The sequence below is a fragment of the Centroberyx affinis genome, unplaced genomic scaffold (genome assembly GCF_046629955.1).
Source record: "Centroberyx affinis isolate AG114_WGS23_722 - 3 ecotype Tasmania unplaced genomic scaffold, CSIRO-AGI_Caff_v1 ptg000826l_1, whole genome shotgun sequence".
Taxonomy (NCBI): Eukaryota; Metazoa; Chordata; class Actinopteri; order Beryciformes; family Berycidae; genus Centroberyx; species Centroberyx affinis.
Genome location: NW_027279425.1, coordinates 652,920 through 672,705, shown reverse-complemented (window position 1 = coordinate 672,705; position 19,786 = coordinate 652,920). Strand labels below are relative to the sequence as shown.

Sequence of the window (19,786 nt, the reverse complement as noted above, 5' to 3'; positions counted from 1 at the left end):
CCCCAAAACGACATACATTACATATTACATAAACCGTGACAGAAATGTAATGTAGACTAGGTTTCCCTGTGTGTTGTACCTGTGTGGTGGCAGCGTTGAAGGAGAGGCCCAGCAGGGAGCAGAGACCCAGGCCCGCAGCCACTGACAGGGCGACCAGCAGCACCCCGGCTAGCCCCACGGCACCCTGGGACTTGGCACAGTCCCACCTGAGCATGGTCACACATGCATAGGCCAGCTGGAGAGGAGAGGATATTATTATTACAAGGAAATATACAACGGACAAAAATAGGCCACTGTTTAACTGATAAATATCTTCACTTGCTGTAATTACTTGGCTTAAATTAATGTATGCTCACCATGAGCAGGTATCCTCCTGCCACCCTGATGACGCTGACATCAGAGAAGGACTTCATGATGTCATTGAGGGTGGTGGTGGAGAAAGCGTGGATGGACTGGCTGGAGTTAGTTGGGATACTATGGTGGACCACCTGAGGAATATACACCAGTCTATGTTCAGAGTCCTGCAAAATCCTCCCATCTCTAAAATGTCAACTTTTCAGGAATCACCAAAAAAAACAAACGCTAGACACACTTTCAATTTACATTATTAATGGAAACGGTTAACCAGCGGAGTGGCATAATAAAACAGTTAAGTCCATTTGCAATTCATTCAATTCTTACACACATAGTCACTAGCTGACTGTCCGATCCCACCAAGGCTTCCCTCCCAGCCTCTGGCATCCCTATAACCCCATATTTTAGGGCCCCATAACAGTAAAAGCACCCTGTCCCTTTGAAATGTGCATGTGTGTGAGAATGCATGTGTATGTGTTTTTGCGTGTGCTAGCGTGCTAGCGTGTGTGTGTGCGTGTGTGTGTGTATGACAACTGAGGAGTAATGAGCACAGATGCCAGAGGTTGCGAGGTCAAAGGTGAATGGAATGGGATCACATGGCTTAGGAGGCGGCTCTCTCCACTCTAACGCCATGAATGGACCATTGGCGGGCAAGCAACGTCCCCGTGTCTCTCTCTCTGTCTCACCTGTACTCGTTTAGTCATCATTCGCTTTCTTAAATCGACTTGTTCTTGCTCTTTGATGGGAGGGGTGAGGGTCCCTTTCTGTCTCTGTCTCTCTCACCCCTCTTCCCTTTCACACATCCCTCCCTTTCCTCCCTCCCTCCCCTCTCTCCTTCCTCTCACTGTGGTGGGTGTCAGCTATCACAGCAACAGCTTGTTCCTATAACTAGGGCTCTGACAGAGAGAGACCACTGGCCAAGCACACACACACACACACACACGCACACACACACACACACACACCTACTGCCCCGGTCTGCCCTACGATTCCTTTTACAAGGCAGCCGAAGATTGATGGAATTCAGACATTGCATGCAGTGTGTGTGTGTGTGTGTGTGTCCCAGGGCCAAAGCAAAACTAGTCTACACGGAAATACCTCCTCCTTTTTCTCCTCCTCTTCCTACTTCACCTCTTCTCTGACTGCAAATATTTCAACTACTCCTCAGCTTCTCCATTTGTATTTGAATTTGTATATGTATGTATTTGCATATGCATTTTTTGTATGTCTGTGCGTACCTCCACAAACTTCCTCTGCCAGGACTCGAGGATGGCGGTGGCCTTGTCTTCATTCCAGTTGATGTCATGGATCTCGTAGTCGTCTTTAAAGTGCTCGTACAGCTGCTTAGGACTCATCAACAGGAACATGGTTTGGAGAGCCTCCGCACTGCAAGTGACACACACATAGACACAATGGTTAATACACTCTTGTGTTGAGCTGAGCCGTGCTGAATACTCAACTGCATCACCTATCCTGAAACTAGTGCAATGCAAACCATCTAGTCTGATTGTCAAGATGCTGTTGTTGTTCCACAAACCATATAGCAACATGCTTCACTCTGAATTGCTAAAAGCAGGTGCTGTTTCTTCTAGGATCTTCGTCTGTCTGCCTGTCTGTCTGCCAACCTAAACAGCTAAAAGCAGGTGTTATCTAGTCTGTCTGTCTGCCTGTCTGTAGACTACAAACCCAGATGTCCTCAGGTCTGCTTGGCATAGGCACAGCGTGGAGCGCCGCTATTTAAAATGTGAATGAAATTATGATAAATCACATCCCAGAGTAAATGTGTGTGGCTCTAGCAAATGGGACTGGATCCCCTTTCATTCCAGGCTCTTCTGGGCCTGTGTGGGTCATGATCTGGGCTCTGACCCAGCGCTGTCACTCCATTTGTATTGGCCATGGTTTTAACTCCAGTTGAAGTCAATAGAAAAAGCCAAAACTCTGGAGAACTTCTTATTAAGAGCCTCGGGACGGCTTCACAGAAATGTGAATTCGAGTCAAGCCATTCCTCGACACCTTCCACTGCGAAAAAACACATTTATAGCTCTCAATTTTCTCTTTTTCCACCTCGATGTCAAAAGAGGAGACAGAGGGTTGTCAACCCTATTTTCATTCATGTTTCACAGTTACTTAAACTTCTGTATCGTAAACACCTCAATATCTCTCTATTGCCAGTTTATTACTACACTTTTTTCCTCTCTCTTTTTTTTCTTCTTCTTCTTCTTCTTTGGTCCCTTCCACAACAAATGTGTAGCAGGGTGGAGGGGCTTTATGTGGCTGTCAATCATCTTTAATTGGCCTATCCCAGGCCGGGGTCATGGAGGAAACCGATCCCTCTTGGTACGAGGCATTCCTAGCATGTGTCTGTTGGGTTATTAGGGGTTACACAGATTCCACAGTCACGGCGGCTCGCTGGCTGACTGGCGGACTAGCTGGCTGCCTGCTTGGCTGGTTGACTGGCAATAATCTGCCCTCCTGCTCTCTCTCATCCTTGCATCTTTCTATAAGAGGATCTTATAAGTAAGGATAAGCTGTATCAGATGTTCTACACTGATACTATACTGGGGACACCTTTATGTTATTATACTTACTTGCAGCTACGCTTTCAGACCCCTGACCCTTACAAACACTTCCCTATACTTATCTTAAAACACACATAAACACACACACACCTCAGCAGAGCGTCCTGGCTGCTCTTGACCCGCCCTCCCAGGATCAGCTCCTCCTGCCAGTGCATGAACTTCCGGCTGAAACCATGGCAACCACCCTGGAGACGCCCAGCGATGTCAGGACTCTGAAAAGAGGGGGCAGGAGAGGAACAGGCAGAAAGAGACAGAGAGATGGGGGATGTTAGGTGTATCTGTATTTTTTTGCCTGTTTTTTGTACATATGAGTGAGCTTGTATATTTGTGTGTGTGTGAGTGTTTACCTCTCCTAGCTCCTTGTTAGGTGCACTGAGGGGGCAGTCGGGGTCTGAGGGGTCCAGACAAGGCCTGTTCATGTAGGCATGGCCCACCTATGGAATCAAAAAATATTAGAAATCTTCTTGGAAAGCATGGAAACCAAACTGGAAAATAGTAAGAAAGTATCAATGTAGGTGTGTAGCTATGTACATAATGAATTAATCAAGTGATAAAGTCAGTCAGTAAGTCAGTCAGACATTCATTCAGTTAATCTGCCAGTGTGTAGTTGTGTGTCCCACCTGGGCTTTGTCCAACATCTCCTTAAATCCCTCCAGTGAGGTGAACTGACTCAGTTCCTCCATTAGCTTGACTGGGTCTAGATTCATCCACTGGATATCTGGCATTCCCCTGGAGAGCAAATGCACAGGATATAACAATCAGCGATGCAAAGATACTGTGAAATAACTCAATAACTTACAGAATACAATAAGTTAAGGTCTAAGGCTCGGTGCACTCTGATGTGTCACTGGGTGTCTGTAATGCCCTTGCGGCTGCATGGCTTTGAATTCCTGCTAATCTTCACTTTGTGCAGGAAAACTATGATTCTTTCAGCCCAGTTCAGTTCTCTCTCTCTCCCTGTGCTGGGCTAGGCGGGAGGCTAGCTGCAGATGCTGGATAAAATAGCGTTTATTATCCTGTTTCACGCTGCCACAATGCCCAGGGAAAAGGCACGGCGGCAGCCTGCTCACTCCCATTCCTCAACGTCCTGCATTGAGTCATAACGATTACCTCTGCCTCCCAAACGTCTTGATAAGGAGGGAGGGAAGGGGAGAGGTAGGGAGGCTGGAAGGGAGGGACAAAGGTGAGGAAGAGAGGGAGGAGAGAACGGAGACAAGAAAGGAGGGATGAGAGGAAAAGCAGAGAGGGAAGAGAGCGCCCCAGTAGGTGTTTGAGCTGGCAGGCAGGTGGGCTACATAGCTGCAGTTCTGCAACCACTGGGTTCTGCAAGGAGTGTGTGAGTATGTATGTATGTGAAGCTATGAGAGGCCTTCTGCTGCTCTCTCACACTGTTCAGTGATGTGATGTTCACTGACAAAGAGCCTAATCCTGAAGCTTTTCATTGCTGCCTCACCTGCACCACTATCCTCCCTCTCCTTAGGCTAAATTCATCATTTGCTCCATAGTGGAGCTTATTATGTGGCCTTTTGAGTGAGGGCTTTGGGTGTCAGTTGACAGCATTGCCTGCAGTGGAGGTTGACTTGGTACTGGCAATTCTGCCCATCTAAACTCACTCATTGGTTAAGAAAGCAAGAAAGAAAGCAAGAAAGAAAGCAAGAAAGAAAGCAAGAAAGAAAGAAAGAAAGAAAGAAAGAAAGGAAGAAGTTGCTACATTATTGACAGGTTTTTTCACTTTTCACAAAAATTAGATTTTTGACTCAATACACGATTCAAAGACTTGTTAAGATGGACATTTTATGCAGTGAAAGAAAGCAAGAAAGAAGAGGGACAGAGAGAAAGAGAGAAATAAAAGAATCCCAAAGTGTCTCAACTCTGGCCCAATCTCCCTCCAATGGCTCATGAAGAGAGCTCCTCTCCTATTCCCACATACCAGGGTCCCTTTGCTGCTGCTCGCAAAGACACACTCCTTTATCAGCTAGTTTTTGCTTGAGTGAACCGGGCCTGGGCCCTTTTGTTTTTCCATAGATTGCTGCTCTTTGTTCTCCCAAGTTTTTTCTCTCTCTCACTCACTCTTCCTCACTCTCTCTCTCTGCCTCTCTCCCTCTGCCCCTCTCTCTCACTCTGTTTTTTTGCATTTAAAACCAGGGCTGAAGTGAAGCGGAAGCTGACTAGGGGGACACTGGCCTCAGTGACCACCCCCAGTTCCCTTCAGCTCCGCAGGCAAAAGAGGAAAAAAAAACACAACAATTAATAAATAACAACAAGAGGCGTTCAACAGTTTCTGTGATTTAGAGGAATACTTGGGGGATCAGTGGATCATCAAAGACCCCCCTCTCCTTCTCTGTCCCCCTCTCTCTCTTTCTGCCTCTCTCCTTTCACATGAAGGCAAGTAGGAGATGCTATAGGGAAAATAGTGTTTGTTTCCCTATGCGCTGGCCTGTCATGCAACATGCCAGTGCTCAATTCTAGACACAGCAAAAACAAACACATCATTTCTTTGGGAGAAAGAAAAGAAACAGCCACTATGATCTAAACTATCTTTTACAAACGAAGGAGTCAATTGAAATATCACTTCTGGCGACTAAAAAAAAAAAACACCCCTCTCTTTCAGTGACTCAATTTCTCAAGAGAACCTCTTCCCAAAAGAAGAAGCCGAAGAAAAAAAAAAAACCCTGAATCCGCAAATGCCCAAATACCCCCAGACTCCACTGTTAACCGTCTTGTAGCCTCTCTCTCTCTCTTTCTCGGGGGACTTGAGGCTTGAATACTGCCCATTTTATTTGTTGGACAACTTGGGAGCTGGGAGCCCGGGGCATTACCATGAGAATGCCGAGTGTTAGCCGCGAGCTGACAAAGCCGCCCCCCACACCCCACACCCCCCACACCCCCCCCTCCCTCCTCCGGGGGCCCCTGCACTGATGGACACTCACTCGTAAACTGAAAGAATGCTTACCATTGTCTGACCCAAAGGGCTCCCCTGCCACCACCACCACCACCACCACCACCACCACCTCCCCGCCCTCCGCTCTACCAACCCACCACCCAGTTGCTGCTGCAGCCATCTCCTCCCTCCGTCCCTCCCTCGCCTCACTCACTCACTCACTCACTCCATCTCTCCCTCACTTTCTCTCTTTGAATTTCTCGCTGTCAGGATCTCTCTCCCCGCCCCTCCCTCCTCCCCTCCCATGCCTCTCTGGGCCCTAAAAGAACTCTATTACTGACCGCTGCTGTCAGTCACAGCACTCACTCACTGACAGACTACTGGACACACAACTGTACGTCTCCATCGAGCACTTGTTGAAAGTTACAGACCTGTCCAAAGTCTCTGGTCTGCGGTGTATGTCAGATGGAACCCATGGCAGCAAAGGGAGAGATATTAACGTTTTAATCATTTCAGGTGGGGCAAATATTCTGAGACTTACGGTAAATAGGCGGAGCCTCCCTGTAGCTTGGCCCCCTCCCAGAAACAGTCCAATGGGGTGATTATCATACAGGGGAACAGCTTGTCAATCATCTGGGACAGGAAATACAAATGAAGCATTATAAAACAACACAGAGCATAGTACCTGGTAATGTTGTATCAGTGTGATCAATTACCCAGGATATTAGCCTTAAAAATATGTTATACAAATATGAAATATATAAGAAACCCAAAAAATACATTCTGCATTTTCCTTTGTCAACTTACCCTTTCAATCATGACATTTTCTATGATAGGGACTCCTGATTTGTAGCATATTTTGTTGAGATCCCATGATCTACAGAAAAGAAAATATCAGTCAGGTTAGATGTACATAGTAGTGATTTTATTTGTAGTTTTAAAGACACTTTTAGCAACTTATATTATTGGTAAATGCATAAACAACAGAAATGTCTCGGTGTTAGCTACAACGCTGGTTCAATCCAGTCTCCTTTCATTTCATCTCTCAAATTTGTCAACTACTATTTGGTCCACTTACTTTCCAAACAGTGACACCTGGACCTTGCTGGCGGACAGGGCGGCTTCCATGTGAACCAGCAAAGCCTCCTGGGTAAGAATATTGGTGCCCTCTTCTTTGGGGGTCTGGATGAGCATCTGTGAGGTAAACACTGACTCCTCTCCCTGCTTCTCCTTGGTGTAGCGAAGCTCCTGGCTCACCCGACTGCCAGCTGGGGAAAAAGGAATAAAGAATAAATCAATATGGATAGATAGATAGATAGATAGATAGATAGATAGATAGATAGATAGAAATGGAAAGGGGGATGGAGGTAGTTGGAAAGTCCAGGAAATATTAGGCTATCTGCGTAAAATATTGCAGAACTTGCTCCTGAACGCCACACATACAAAGACACAAAGACTCACACACACACACACACTTGAATCCTATATGGAAGTGGGTCGCGTGCGTACATATGTGCACACACTTACACAAGAACACACGCATATCGACCAACGCCCTTGGCCCTCGCCAGTGTTGGTTTTGAAGGCACTTCACACAAGCCAGCGTCTGGCCAAGAGAAATGAGTAATACAGCTTCTCATTGGCTTCTTCTGTGAAACAGATGTGCCCTGTTAGTTCTGAAAACCAGCCCTCTGATGCCCCAAAAACCCTCACCACTTTACACACAGGGCAGCAGATACGGGCACAGCAGCGGGCGAATACATTTAAAAAGAAACTCGAGTAGCACTTATCTGCACCGGCTCCTCTTGATCTATCTGTCTTGTGTCCACCTTTGAGGCAGTTTAAATGCCAAGTGGCCAAATGATAATTCAAGTGCACCTCAACTAGTTCAAGTGCATGAACCAGACATCACCAGACTATAATGGAACTGCAATGGGAACACCCTTCTTCCAGGTTTATCAGTGGCAAGATCGTGATGGAAAACCCATGATGGTTTACAGCAGTCAGAGACACGAAGAGAACAGAGAAGAAGAAGAGAAGAGATGAAGGAGATCGAGGGAGAGAATTAGTAATTAGTTCAAGAATGAGAGAGAGAAGAAGAGAGAGAGGGGGAGGGAGAGAGGGAAAGAACAAAATATTTTGGTGGTGGTGGCAGGGTTGGATGAGGGGGAACAGCGAGCAGCGATGGTGTTGATGTGGCATGCAGAAGTTGGGAATGAAAGACATCAAAGCCCACGGAGAGAGAGCGAGGGAGAGGGAGAGAGAGGGAGACGGAGAATTAGAGAGAGAAATACGGACGTCAGAGATAGTGAGGGAGGGAGAGAAATGGTGAGCGAATGGTTCAAAAGAGAGCAGGGGAGATAGAAAGAGAATGAAAGAGAGAGAGAGAGAGAGAGAGAGAGAGAGAGAGAGAGAGAGAGAGAGAGAGAGAGCTGTGCTGTGCTGTGCGGTAGACTCCAGCCCCCTAATTACAGGAGGTTGCCCTGAAAAGAGTTTGCCAGCCGGGGGGATCTGTGGCTGTGCCAAGTGGACATGAAACATGCCGCGCTGGATCACAGAGGGCCCGTCTGCCCCTCTTGCTGTCCCACTACATGACAACCCCAGAGAGAGAGAGAGAGAGAGAGAGAGGGAGAGAGAGAGAGTTTGGAGGCGAGAGCTACCTCCACTCTCCTCTCTCCCTCATTCTAACTCTCTTCGCTCTTTCTCTCACTTTCACTCTCCTGGCTTCACCTCCTTTATCATCTAATTCTCTCCTACTCTTAAATACTCTTTGCAGCCCTTGCCCCTCTCTCTCTCTCCCTCTCTCTCTCTCTTTCTTTCTTTCCCTCACGCTCGCTGCACCTCCCCCCAGCCTGGAGCAGGCTCCTATAATTGATGGGGAGAAAAGAAAAAACAAACTATTCAGCCTACGCTGTGAAAGTGTGAGATCAGGTTAGAACGCTGGGCCTTGGAGACACAGTCCAATCTTTCCAGGCTTCGCTTTCAAGGTTTTAATTACCCATGCAGGGGCTTGGGAATATCAAGTCACCCCGTTTATTTGCAATTACGGGTGTCTTTTTGGGTCTCTGGCTCTGTGCATCACAAAATTATAATAACGGGAATTTACTGCATGCTGTTGGACATGCTTTGCACCTCTGGCCCTACGTAATTTTTTAAAGTCATGGAAGTATTTTTCTAAACATGAAAGAAGCTTCCATTCCAAGCTCGCCACATTAGTTCAAATACATTCCCCCACAACACAGATTTAATTTTTTTTTTCTCTTGACTCTTTGATTTGTGGTTGAGGAAATGAAACACACTGAGAGAAGAGTATGGAGCGTGTTGTATCATTTCACAACTGATCCTTTGAAATGTTTTGGCTTTAAGCTTTGCACATTGTCATTCTGTGAGGGGAAATTAACTCAGAATCAGAGTCACTTTGACTCACAAAGAATGGTGCATAAACAGTTTAAGTTGGTGCTTAGACATAAAATTCCCCACGACTCCACTTAGGTTCCCCACTACACAGATTTCAAATCAAAAAGGGCTACTACAAAATGGAACCCTTTCCGTTCGTGGACCTCTTTGACATCTGTTAAACCTTTTTTGACATTTCGTATGTTAACTTCTGCAGCGTGGGGTTTTGATCCCAACAGGAACTGGGTGGCTCGGAGAGACTCTGGCTCTGTAATTACAGGCCTCCTGAAGTAAATTATAGCTATTTGTGTCTCGTTCCTCCCATCTGGACCACCCAGGCAGCCAGCTAGCTCTCTCGCTCTCTTCTCCCTCTCTTTCTCGCCTTCTCTCCTCAACCCCTGGTCCGGCCCCAACCACCCAGCTCCGAGCCTCGCGCTGCTCCGCTCCGCTCAGCTCAGCCTCTCGCTCCATATGGAAGACTTGTCCTTTCTTTTTTTTTTGGTCTCTCTTTCTTTCGATCTCTTGGTTCCTCTGTCCTTTTCCTCTCTCTCTCTCTCTCTCTCTATCTCTCTCTCTCTATCTCTCTCTCTCTCTCTTTTCAATCCCCCCCACCCTCTCTCTCTCTCCACTCAGCCTGCTCTCCCCGCAGCCTTAAAGAGACAGTTCCCGGAAATTTTTTCCCACCCTGGGAAGAAAGCGCCTTTGAGTGTGGAAGCTGGGGTTTTAACACCCCAGTGGCTAGTAATTTTATTATATGAGCAATTTTGTGACATGAGATATTAGCCAGTGTACAGTGACATGATCAAAAATGAAAAGGAAATCATTAGAAACAAAAAGTAACTTCTTCTAAAACCCGTCTAGAATCCTTTCAATTAATGTTTTTATTTATTAGATTTACGTAGAGTGCACTGATGCAGAAGTCAGGTATTTTAGAGACACTCTAACCTCGTCTTACAAATTACAGCAAACTACTTGATTCTGCTGGGTGCAACTTCAGCATATAAATAATTTTACTAGCCTCACCACTAAAAGCACTTTCACAACACTAATGACATCAGGAGAGCGAAAAACCAGGTGAAAACAGTTATAACAAGCCCTGACCTGGTTTCATGGGTGTGGGCATACAAATATATGTTTGTATTAGTGTGTGTGTGTATATACAGTATGTGCATGTGCCTGTGTGTATGTGTGCACCGGTGTAACCTCTCCACTGGACCCTGTCTTCTCCAATCTCAGCCATTTCCTTTCCACCTGACCAAGCTGCATACCCACACTGCCGCCCCCGCCCAAAACCAAAGGCCCGACAGTCACAGGAACCTTTTACACCAGTGAAAATATATGGCTTCTCACATCTGGCGTCCAAGAGAGAGCCAAGGCCACCTTTGAAGTGTTGTGTTTCAGATTAACTCTATTCTATTCTATTCTATTCTATTCTATTCTGTTGTCTTGGCGTACAGGCCCAGTCGCAGTTCCAGGCCACACTAGGTCAGACCAGGCCACCTTCAAAGTTTAGTGTGGTAGATTAGCTGGATTAGGGGGCCGCTGAAAGGCCTCATGCTGCTATGGAGGAAGACCCAAGACCAAGCAGGCTGAAAGTGACATGTATGCTTTTACCTGCTACATAATGCTATGCTTCCAAGTGGGCTGGACGTTACCTTTTCCTCATTCGCGTGATAAAATGATAAAGCAAACAGCTAATTTATGTGTATATTGTGCCACAAATTATGTATTTTTCCCCCGAAAAAACAGATCTGCCCGGTTCAGAGCAGCAAAAATACAAGAAATCTGACGAAAAGGATCCCTTTGGCTGCCATCTTCCATCCATCATTTACCTTTTTTCTCAGCAGCTCTGTTCACAATGTCCCACAATAGACGGTTCTTAAACATTTTCACGGGAGCCAAATGAGAAATTTATTCTCTTGGCCTGGAACCCAGCTTCACAAAAACCTCTCAATACTTTTGTCATATGGACCCACCAGGAACAAGGCTGTGCCCCACATCCATAGCTGCAGAGCCTGGCCCTGCCCTGTGGCATCCCCCAGCCAGGGCATCTCACAGGCAGGCTGCCCCCAGCAGATGGGCTGTTCCTCCATACAAACTCCCAGTGCAGCTCCAGACTGAATGCACACCCTTTTGTCATTCAACCCTTCAATTTCTTTCAGATGTTTCCCAACAAACAGCAGAATAAAATAAAGAGGAGACTTTTTTTTCACAACAAAAGCAAATGGACCAAAACTTTCCCAGCCAGTAAAACAATGCCAGAGTCGGTTGAGGGGGGTTGAGGCTGGGGGCAAGAGAGAGAGGCTGCCGCTTTGGTATCTTACCTATAGAAATACAGTGTGTGTGTGTGTGTGATTGTGTGTGTGTGTTTTGTGTACACACACATTTGTAGCTGTGGGTGTATTCATCAGTTGTCAAGGACAGTTGTATTAAACTCAGTTTAGGAGGAGAAAAACGTAATCATGTGTGAAGATGACAAAAGAAAATAATCAATTTCAATCTGCGTGCATCCCCCGGCTCCCCCTCCATCATGGAAAAAAAAAAACAGCAACCATGAGATCAAACCCAAAAAACAGTATAGAACAGAGAAAACAACATGAAAAATCAGTTTCACTTACATTCTATTCAGATGTGCCAGTGGTGTTAGCCACCACACATAAATTTCCACCAGGGTTGGCATTTAGGCACTTTCTATTTCCATATGTATAGGCTTGCCTCTGCTAATTATGCTAATCATGGGCAGTGTTGGCCACTGTGAAAAATAGTCACATTAGACACTCCACTGACCGCTAATACTGCTTAATGTGTGGTTGAAACATACATTCATCCCTGCCTGAAAGGCAAAATTTTTCCACGTTGCTGGTCTCATTCAGACGAGAAATGAATTTATTGAGCCCAAGAACCATTTCTTTTTTCCCTCCCAAGTACCAAGAAAATGTTCTCTCTCTCCCTCTCTCCCTCTTTACTTTTTTATACTTTCATGGTGTAAAGAGGGAGGCAAATGGTGCAAACCCTAAGGTGACTGGTGTCGCTTTATTTCACGCAGACCAAAGACAAAGGTTGCTGTTCAGTTAGGAAAGAAAGGGTGCCACACTGAAAGATATTGGTTGAGGTTTCATTATCCCGCTTTCAGTTGTTTTGCAACCTTTCTCAGGATATGGCATTTGATGTTGCAGAAAGAGTTTAAGAGTGCAGTGCCCTTTTGATAAAAGCTTTGCATCGGAAATAGAGATATATAGAGATATATTTCATCTTGTCACTGTAAATGTGGCTGTACCCCTATTGTCCAGTAAAAATATGATGAATACTTTTTCTTTTACATTTTACAAACAACAGTATCTTGCCAAATTCCCAGCTAATGAAAAAAGACAGGTACAGAGCAATGTGTGTGTTTGAAATAACATGGAAGCAAGCGCAATATGTCACATACACATGTATCTATAGCTGCTCCATGTGTGTTTATTTGTTGGGGGGTGGTCTTGGTCTGACTGTTGGAGAAGAGTGCGTGTGTGTGTGTGTGTGTGTGTGTGTGTGGAGGGGGGGGTGAGAAAGGGGATGGAATGAGGGAGACTTGGATGGAGGGATGGAGGGAAGGGGGTGAAATAAACATTTAGAAGTGACCCAGGTTGACTCTGGTCTTGTTTGTTCTCTCTACCAGTGAGGTCCCGGGCCCTGAGCGCTGGGAGTTTATTTATCTAGCTGGGGCACCGCCGTGCGCTATTCACCTCCAATAATGCCTCATAGAGCTCCCTTTCTCTGTCTGAACTGGAGCGCTGTGTGCGCTCCAATGAATTATAGCATTTACCTGCTGCTGCCGCTCCGAGGTTTGTTTAGAGAAACCGCTCCAAACACCAAAATGCCCACGTGTGCATTTGCTCATTTGCGTGAACTCAATCGTGTTTTCTCTTGCTCATTTACTCTCGTCCACACTCGCCTTCTCTCTCTTTAAATCTCTCTGTTTCTTGGTCTCTCCATCTCTGGGAAAGGCTGCTTTCTTGGCTAGGCTAGTTTTGGTTGCTTACACTTCAGTCTCCCCTATGCCTTGACTCATTCATGCTATGCGGAGTGTGTATGTTCTTTTACCTCCCCCTTTCCTATCCTCTTTCTACACGGCCTCTTTATGGGACATGTGGTGCGCCTGCTATCCGGATAGGCCCTGTCTCACTGCACTCATATTTGGACAGCTTGACTGTGTGTACATGTCTGTCATGCCTCACCCAAACTCTGCCAAGAAGGATGAGTTTAGTTAATGTAAGAGTAAACACCACCACTTCGACATGTAGGCCATTTCTTTCCTCTCTTTCTCAAACGAGCTTTTCAAGTGGGCCTTTGTAAGAGGGGAATAATTCCAGCTGAAAAAGCTTAACCTTTCGGTACAAACAACTTTTCAAACACATTGAAACAAGGCAACAGAATGTAGAAATCGCTTAAGTTTGATTGATTTTGGTAAGATTTCAAGCAACCACTTTCTCACCAGACTGTACATCAGTCACTCTCAGAGTCCCAAACCCCCAGATTTTAGGGTGAAAGAAAGACACGAGGGCATGGGACCATCTCTTACGTCATGTTTTTTATAGAGAGAGACAGGCAAAAACGCTGGCAAAAAAGTGTCAACTAGCCATAAACCTTCCACCCTGTTCCTGCCCCAACCCCCCAATGTCTGCTCTCATCCTCCTCGTCTCCCTACACCTCTTTTTACGATCCCTCTCTTTTCTCCGTGTGGACAATACAAGCTGGGTCACACGTTGCCCAGCTCACACCAACTCTCACACTCTCAAACCTGTTAGGCGGGCTATAAGCCTGACGCCTAGAAATAAACAGTATAGGGTAGATATAGTACAGCGTAAAGAATATATATGCAAATGGCTGTTATACTGAAAAACAAATGTCTGTTCTACTGCTGGTGTTGGCCAATCTGAACTGGGATGGACACTTTCCAAGAAATACGCTATATGATACAACAATAAAACAGCAGTGGCCCAAACAAGGATGATGTGAGCAATTTAAGGTAATTGTGACGGGTGATGTCTCTGTCTCAGATTCTCCTCAGCAGTTCACCAGTAAGCCAAAAATAGGCCTTAATCCCCTTGTCAGACTAAACAGACAGATAGCTTTCACAGCGCCCTCCTCATGCTCACCTACACAGGTGTGTGGACTGGAGGCACAATTCCCCCTTCTACTTTTTTTTTACTTCAAAGTTGTAGGTCCTGGTAACAACTTTCCACACAAGTGCCCTCATGATTGACTAGTGAAAGCTTAGACAATACACAAGAAAGTTTGGGGATGCAGGGATGCATAGTATTTGGATCTAATGCTACCGACTTCCCCTTGTGTCTCTCTCTTTTTGTCTGTCTATCTCTTTCTACAGCGAGACAGGCTGCATTGCTGTGTGTTGGTGCGGCAGGAGGGAGGAAGCAATTAAAAAAGCCCTGGTGGCCTGACTTCACAGAGCAAGCAGACAGACAGGTAGGCAGACAGACAGACAGGTAGAAATATAAACAGACGTACACAAAGCTGAGGCAGGCAGACAGGCGGGCCAAGCTGTACACACCAAAGGTGGCAAAGATGACAAGTGTGTGTGTGGGTGTGTGTACTGTGGGGGCAGTTTCTACACTATGGATATATGATGGGAAGCATATGCTCCCCACACACACACACACACACACACACACACACACACACACAGACAGCTTGCACGATGTTGGCACAGTATTAGCACATGAGGTGTCAATTCACAGCTATGACATGACTACTTTATTTTGAACAAATTAGGATACAAGTGGAAAATGCTTTGCTTATACTGCAATAGTAAAGAGCAGTTTCACAGCATTAATTGTTAAATATAAAGGGCTGATTTGCATATATTTATATATCTTTACAATAAAGATATATAAACTAATTTCTTGCTTCCATTGCGCTGTATAATAAAATGAAATGGCTAATGTATTAAAGAAAAGAAAGAAAAACAGATTTTTGAGACACTCATCTATATACATCTGTTGATCTAAGCTATAAAATCAACTGTCCTATTAGGGAACATATCTTTCCTCCCTTTTGCGTTTTGGCTTATGTGCAATGGTGTGTGTGTGTATGAGAGAGAGAGAACTAACCTCTCCTTGTTACCGAACCACTTTACTCTCCATTGAGGCCCTAGCAGCTTTGTCAATGGGCTATTGGTGGAAACAAGGCAGGCAGAAACTTTAGAAACATGGCCACGGCCTCTTAAAGGCACAGCATTCCTTTTCAGCCCCCGGTTCAACTCCCTCAATCCCACGGCAAAACAACTGGCACACAAACATCTAAACATCTCCTTTAAGAGCTCTGCCAATTAGCTCGAGAGGTAATCCTGAAGCTTTACACTAACCAGAATGAAACCGTGGAAAGGGAGACTGAGAAAATTCAAATTTCTATTGCTTGTTGTTGTAGAAGTGGCTTGTATGAGTCAGGCATTTGCTGCCAACCTCAAGCTAATCATTTCAGTGAGTATAATCAGAGATATCTTTTTTTTATTTTGCCTGATCAAGAAACTGGCTTTTAGTCATAAACTAAGTGAAGAGTGGAGCCTCCAAACACTTCTTCTGACACCGCCAGTGTGTGATTCCTCTGACACCTCCGTAAGGCTCCTGTGGGAGAACCCCCCCGCCTCCCAAGTCCTCTGGTGACATGGTGGGCTTAAAAAACCCTATAGAGTCTGTTTATATTCACCAACTGCTGTGGCGCTTTTAGAGCGTGCAAAACAGGTGGGTAAACTTCAGCTGCATTCACTTATATTTTTTTTCTTGTAAGGAAGAGAGGAGGAGGAGGTGGAGGGGGGGGTGGGGGGTGGTAGGGAGGTGGTGCCTGCTTGCCTGCCTGCCTGCTTGCCTCTTGTTGAATGGAATCCAAGAATAGTTAGGGACCACACAGGGAGCCGAGGGGGGGAGGGGTCAGAGCCCTCAAAGATGGCTAACCATTCACACAGTCCATCTGCTGCGGGGATCAGCCCCAGCACTGAAAGCCTGGGGGTTTAAAAGGAATTTGGCCAGTGTGAAAAACCAAATAAAGCTGCCTCTGCCCCACGAAAATGTACAGATAACCTCAACCTAAAATGCACAGAAGGAGGGGAGGAAGGACGGGAAGAAGGAAAAAGAGCAATGTCAAATGTAGAGGAGATCTGTGAGGCAGCGGCGCATCACAAAAACAGTGACAGAAAAGTCAACAGGGCAAGAGAGAGATCGTGTTTGTGTGACAGAAGAGAGAGAGAGCATTGTAATGTATTAGTGTAATGGAGGTGTTTGGATTTCTCGGGTAAACTGTAGTTCATTAAGGAGCAAACACACACGATTAAAACAACACTGACACAACATCTAGAACTTTTCAGATTAACACATCCACAAGACAGTGAAGTGAACTACATGTAAAGGAGCTTGTATCCCTGTTCTGCAGTGGCAATGTCGCGGGAAAATCATCAAGGTGTTCTTACTAATGCTCACTTTCATGCAGCCAAACATGAAAAACAACATGAAACCAGCTCCTCCAGATCCTCAACCTTGTTAACCGATAACGCTCTTAACTATTCAGGCAGCGGCTGAGACAGACAACCAGCCAGTCTGTCAGTCATTGAACACCTAGTGCCCTCCCATGGCATTGAGATGACACTAACATGGCCACCCTGCCTCTCTCCACCACCCACTGCTGTCATTCAAACTCCAGTTAAACCCAATGGAAAGTAACGAGCCGTCAAAACGAAAAGAAAAATACTTTGCTTGAACATAAAGTCACCAAATCCAGGCATGACCAAAGACTGAACTCATATAGACGCTGACTTACCTGAAGGATACACTATGGCATGTTGTATTTGAGTGTGACGCAGTTCTCCAGTGCAAAAGTGAATAGCTCATGTTTTGTGTTGCTGCCTTACAAGGACAAATGCTCAGTCGGGACAAACGCATGCTATATCAAATCACATATATCTTGGACTCACCTTCCACCCATAGCTGTTCGATGTCCGTTTCGATGGCTGCGACTCGAAGCCCCACGGACAGAGCCCCGAATACTAAGAGTCCGATAAAGAGGACCTTCCCACAGTGCCTCTGGATGTGGCAGCCCAGAGAGAACAGGAGGGCCTGGAACCTCGCCCGGATCCACAGAGGAGCTTTCTGACCTACCGCCTTCCCCTGGAGATGAAGCAGGAGGGAGGGTAAGAGGAGACAGTATTATTATTATTACTATTGCTATGTTACTGTACATGAATGATGCATCCACGAAAGCAGGTTTCATAGCTCTTATCTCTGCTGTTCTGTCTATGTATACATCTGTCTCTTGTGTACAGATTGTCAGGCCATAGCTGGAGAGCTATATGCACAGACAACCAGCATCCAAGACTCATGCAACTATACTCAGTGACAGATGTCTTTCTCTAGAACGCAGGATAACGTTTTGTACGAATGATGACACATCAAGTGCCAATGCTTAACAGCATAGTTATGCCAATACTGTCCTGTCCAGTGTGTGCTGTGGGACTCCTGCTAAAATCCCACCTCCATCACCTGAACTCATTCCAGATCCAGGACCGGGTCTCCCACAGCTTCCCATCAATGAGACTATTTTACCCCATAGGCTTCACAGACTTAGAATAGCACTAATTTGTACTAGGCCTAGCATTAGTGTCAAGATTTGTTTTGGAAACTGGCTCCTGGTAATACATGGCATACAACTCTAGAGAAACAGCTATAGAGAAGAGATGGGCCATATATCTTGAATTGGTTTAATCTGACAAAGATAGACTGAGTTTGGCCAAACACTGACATGCTGCATCCACACACCACAAACCCAAGACTTGTAATGAACGTCACAGTCAGAGTGAGCATTTACATTATAGTTGTAGACTACACAAAGTAAGATCTGGACTGTTACTTTCGTATCAAAAGCCTGCAACTATACATAGGGCTTCTTATCATACATCTAGTCTTTATTGGGTACACAATAAAGAATATCATGGCTGTCACTATATGTGTTCTGCTTGTGTTTAACAGTTGGAAAAAAATGATGTAAGTAGACTATATGATGCCAGCTGGTAGGCAATTAGTAGCCTTGTTCAACCTCCTTATCATAGGCCTATGGGTGGGAGAGTGTAAACTAATGTGTTACTACTGTCAGCTGCTTACAAGTTTCAACTAACAGCTATTCTAATCTGCATCCCACTGTTTTGCTCCATGTTTTAATATAACTGTTAAATGTGCACGTTAGGGAAAACTGTTCAATCCCTGCGCTACAAATGTCACTTCTGCAGAAGACATTGTACTGGTGTTGTGGTTTCTCTCAGCAGTGCTGAAACACGTCCAAGCATCCGGGCGGTCCAAAGATGCTTTGTCAGATCAAACTCAATCAGTGAATTCCTTTACAGGACCCACCACATTTCCAAACAGACCCCGGGCCAGTGCGCTCTGCGCTGCCTGCACAAAGCCAAAAACACGCACAAAACAACTGTGATGGGAATAGCCCCACTCGTTCACGGTGGCTTCTAGGAAAAAATGAATGGAAAACTCATCTCCACTCATAATGACAAACAGCAAACAAGTAGCGAACTTAATATGCTGCCCAATGTGAAAACTAACGCATAAATCCTAACAGTTTATTACAGGGGTTCCCATAGCCTACTATTACATGTCAAGAACCCCCTGATCGAGTCACTTCAGACCCCAGTCCTCGATATGATAAAGAGTTTGTCCCATAACCCATCGAGGAAGATTTTTGCTGTTTGTATGTACTGTGACAACAGTGGAGAGTAAACCCTTTGATCACAATAATCATTATCATGCTAACTTCTGGTGACTGAAGTAGCCAAACAGTGAGATAACAGTGCAATAATCCTAATTTCGCTGGGGACTCCCTCGGGGAACCCTGGTGGTCCCTGGATCGGGTAGGCTGAGGCAGCGGCTCCCAAAAGAGCCGCTGCCTCAGCCTACCCTACATTTCCACATGCGCCTTCGCCTCACGATTCACTCTGGATAAACTGGTAAATCAAAGCTGCCCTTGAAGACGTTCATTCACATTGCCGGCTGAATGAGAGCTGCTTTCATATTCCACACTTCTAGACTACAAGCGTCGTATCACCTTTGAGATCTGTTTAAGTGCGAAAGCGGCGTGGCAGTAGCTGGGTCTCCGGAGTAGGTCTGAGCTCGCAGGCGGCTGAGAGCGCGTATAACTCGGGGGTAAATCTCCAAAGACGCCGGCCCCTGGGACCCCGCGATCCGAGGCCATAGTCCAAAGAGGGTGAACGGGGCGCAGAGCGAAGCGACAGAGAAACGGTGCGAGTTCAGAAAAAGCGACAATAATCCAACATAGAATACGAGCGCATCCAGCACCGCCGGAGAAAAGTTAGAAGAATACTTTCTAGTCTTCCTTGGAGCCAAACAAGTCTCGCAACTCCATCCCAACATTATGCGCCGAAATCCGTATAGATCCTTCAGTCTTCATTCGTCCCGATGGTTTATAAAACAACGTATCAGAGAGTAGTAGTAGTAGTTGTAGTAGTAGTAGTAGTAGTAGCCTATGTCTGAGCCGTCCGTGTCAAGTCTAACTCCGATCCTGTAGC

The 19,786-nt window shown here is 45.7% G+C and overlaps 1 protein-coding gene across 1 annotated transcript; it reads right to left on the bottom strand.

The window, feature by feature from the left end:
- Window positions 1–79: 79 nt before the first annotated feature.
- ptch2 (patched 2) lies at window positions 80–19,786 on the bottom strand (the record flags this gene model as incomplete). The annotated part of the gene is made up of 11 exons (XM_071520808.1): window positions 19,306–19,786; window positions 17,174–17,366; window positions 6,893–7,082; window positions 6,622–6,691; window positions 6,356–6,447; window positions 3,554–3,662; window positions 3,281–3,367; window positions 3,024–3,145; window positions 1,593–1,740; window positions 357–488; window positions 80–235 (listed from the first exon to the last, which is right to left on the bottom strand). Coding segments are annotated over exons 1-11 (1,446 nt in total), but the record flags the coding sequence as incomplete, so codon positions are not given.